This window comes from Colobus angolensis, unplaced genomic scaffold, assembly GCF_000951035.1.
Source record: "Colobus angolensis palliatus isolate OR3802 unplaced genomic scaffold, Cang.pa_1.0 Scaffold38, whole genome shotgun sequence".
NCBI lineage: Eukaryota > Metazoa > Chordata > Mammalia > Primates > Cercopithecidae > Colobus > Colobus angolensis.
Genome location: NW_012117154.1, coordinates 6,800,515 through 6,803,793, shown reverse-complemented (window position 1 = coordinate 6,803,793; position 3,279 = coordinate 6,800,515). Strand labels below are relative to the sequence as shown.

Here is a 3,279-nt window from a genome sequence, read left to right as displayed (position 1 = left end):
GTTGACTGGTTATGGGCTAGCTGGCTACTGGTTATGGTAGGAGGGGTTGTTATGGATTGGTTGGCCCATTAGGGTCAATCGTCTGGCTAGTGATGCTTGGCTGGCTGGCTGGCTGGCTGGACTCAGCCTGTGGAATGAGGTCACTGCCCTTGGCGTCATGCTGTCTATAGAAGCGGCCGGAGCCTGCTGATAACCTGCGCAGCTGCCTCTGCAAAAAGCACTTCCACAACTCCCTCTCACTGCCCTGGCTCAGCCTCGGCTCCCTGAGGCATTTTGCGCCCTGGCATTGATGTCTACTGCAGCAGCCCTGGGGAGGACCCTGTTTCTTAGGTACTGGGTGGGACTCAGGCCCTCTAGAACTGCAGACTCTGCGCCGCTCACCCGTGGCTCAGAGAGGAGGCTGGGGGAGCCCATTGCCTGTCCTTTTGGCCTTGGCAGGGCACCTGAGTAAACTTGCCAAGAGCTTTGCTGGCCGTGGGCAGGCCGAGCTCATGGGAGGAGATACTAGGAACCTCCTGTTCTCTGGCTTTCAGGACTGTGACCCCCACCTGCTCCCAGGCCTCCGGGACTCAGGAGACCAGCGGAACCCGGGAGCTGGCATTCGCCACCACACATGCCTGGATGGGTTGTTCTTGGGGTTTCCAGTATGTGGCTGGTGCCTTACAAAGCACATGTGGGTCATGAGCTGATGGAGGAAAACAAGGGTGGGTTCAGGCTGCTCCCTTGTCCAACCTCTCCCCAGTGCCAGGGGAGGCTCTGCTGCGTGGCTGCAGTGGGGACACAGGCTCTCGCCCAGCCTCTGCAAGGGGATGAAGTGGGGTGAGGCCACCTGCCTGACGGAGCAAGACCAGAGTCCATCGCTGTCCACCCACCGAGGCCACCACCCTCTGAGCAGCGAGGAGAGGCCAGCACCACGGGCCACGTCTTACCTCAGAGATGCCGGAGTCCAGCACGGTGCGGAAGAGGGACTGGCGGTAGTAGGGGCTGATGGTGGACGACAGGAAGGGCAGCAGGTCATACTCAAAAAGTCCCTCGCCGAAAAACTGGTCGAAAAGCCGACTGGGGTAGAAGGGCCCCAGAGTGCGCTTGAACCAGGGGTGCTGGATGGTCACGTCCATGTTCAGCTTTGGTATCACGGGGACCTGGAGGCTGGAAGGAGTCAGTGGGACCTCTGGGCAGCGCAGTGTGGAGCTAGGGCTGAGCCCTCCCTATATATGCCACCAGCAGAATGGAGGCATTAAGGGATTTCTCTGGAAGGGCATGAGCTCATGAAGAAGGCTGCTCAGTCAGCAGAAATGTGGCTGGGACAAGTGCCCGCCCCCAGCCCCGGGAGGGGCTGCACGGACTGTCCCTGAGGCCTGGACTCAGCTGAGGCCCGCCTGGGCACCCTGGGGCTCCCGAGAGGGCAGACAACCCAAGGAGGAGCTCTGTGCCCCATACTCGCCTGGGGCAACAATGGAGCTTCTCATCTCCCGGTGAGTGGGCAGGGGCTACGTGCCAGGGGCCATGCTAGTTCTCTGCACACCTTGTCCTGCCTGGTGGTCTTCATGGTCGCCAGAGGAGAGAGAGCCCACACCCCTGTTAGACACAGGGGTTAGACACGTCGTCCTCAGTCTCACTCTGCCCTGGCAGAGTGACTCTGTGAACCTCCATACGCTCACCACTTATAAAAAGTATGCATGCTTGTGAAAACTCCTGAAGGAGAAGCTGACAGGTGCCATAATTCCAGCACCTGGGGGAGCTCTGTTGATTTCATGCTTGTCCTCCAGCGGTTTGCGTGCCTCCAACAGGAAGACGGGCTGGGCTGTGTGCAGGTGAAAGCGCCAGGTGGTGAGCTTCCCTCTGTGGCCCACCCTGGACGCCCAGCCCCATGGCCATCATCCCCTGTAACACCTCGAGCTTCTGTGGCATGACCTGCCGTGGCTGTTGGGTTGGGCTGCTCCTGTCAGGGTGGCGACATGTCCCCACGTCCCCGCCACCCATGCGGTCCTGCTACCCACATGATCCTGTTATCCGCAAGTCCTGGTGATTATTTTGCTCCTCGACCCACGGCCCCTGTCCAGTTCTCACTAAGTGTCCAGGCACTGCCACTTTTGTTCGTTTTTGAGATGGAGTCTTGCTCTGTCGCCCAGAGTGGCGCTCAGATCTGGCGCCCAGACCATGCGGAGGTTTCAGCTCACTGCAGCCTCTGCCTCCCAGGTTCAAACAATTCTCCCACCTCAGCCTCCTGAGTAGCTGGGACTACAGGTGCCTGCCACCACACCTGGCTATTTTTTATTTTTATTTTTTTTTATTTTTAGTAGAGATGGGGTTTCACTGTGTGAAAACCCAGGCTGGTCTCAAACTCTTGACCTCAGGTGATCCATCTGCCTTGGCCTCTCAAAGTGCTAGGATTACAGTCGTGAGCCACTGCACCCAGCTCACTCCTAGTTTTAAGTCTTTTGATATTTTGGGGTAAACTGGCCCTGGGGAGCGTGGTCCTCCCCCACATCCCCCCCGCCAGGCTGGGAAGAGGCCGTGCCCCCTCTCCCGGGCTAGCTTTTCTAGTGTTCGGTCCAGGCTGTGGGAAGTTGCTTAGTCCCCTTTAGGCCTCCCAGTTCCTACTCAGCCTCTAACAGATTCGTGCGTGTGGAGTAAGCACACACCCAGGACACTCCCGGGCTTTGCAAATTCATCTCCAGCCCATGGGCTCAGAAGGCCACAAAAGGTCAGACGCCCCAGTGTATGAGGATCAGACCTGACACATCCCAGGTGGGATCAGGGCTGAAAGCGGGGCTCCAAGGTGTGCTCCACGGGGCACCTCTGTGGTAAGCAGCACCCAGCACCAGACCCTTCCTCCTGCATTTACAGCACTGTCCGGGCACACAGGATCCCAAAAAATCTTGAGATGACAACTTTTGCCCTGCAAGGTTACAATTCCAGAGAAGCGATTCCCTGAGGTGCCAAATTAAGGTGCTGATAGGAAATGCTGGGGGAGTGACGGGTGTCTCCCCCAAAAGCCTACACCAGACCTCTGCCTGTGGGTCCTCAGAGCCACCCTGTGAAGCAGGTCCCAGCATCATTCCCGCTTCATAGACCAGGAAATGGGAGCTTAGGTTAAGCCACGTGCCCAGGTCTCTCGGCTTGGAAGAAGGGAAGGAGGCTTAAAGCCACCTTTCCAGGCTGGAAGTCAACATCCAAGCAGTGACAGGGTCTGGGGGAGGCAGCGGGCAGCCCCGCTATGCTGGCCACCTATTTCTGGGGCACAGGGAGGGGGAAGAAGAGGCCGTTGGGATGGAA

General features: G+C 58.4%; 1 protein-coding gene across 1 annotated transcript in view; it reads right to left on the bottom strand.

Moving 5' to 3' along the window:
• Positions 1 to 1,204, bottom strand: part of CRYAA (crystallin, alpha A) — a 3,404-nt gene extending 2,200 nt beyond the window's left edge. The window contains exon 1 of the mRNA XM_011954228.1: positions 923 to 1,204. Within this exon, the coding sequence (XP_011809618.1) occupies positions 923 to 1,118 (196 nt within the window). The 5' untranslated portion in view covers positions 1,119 to 1,204. The remainder of the gene's footprint in view (positions 1 to 922) is intronic.
• Positions 1,205 to 3,279: the final 2,075 nt, after the last annotated feature.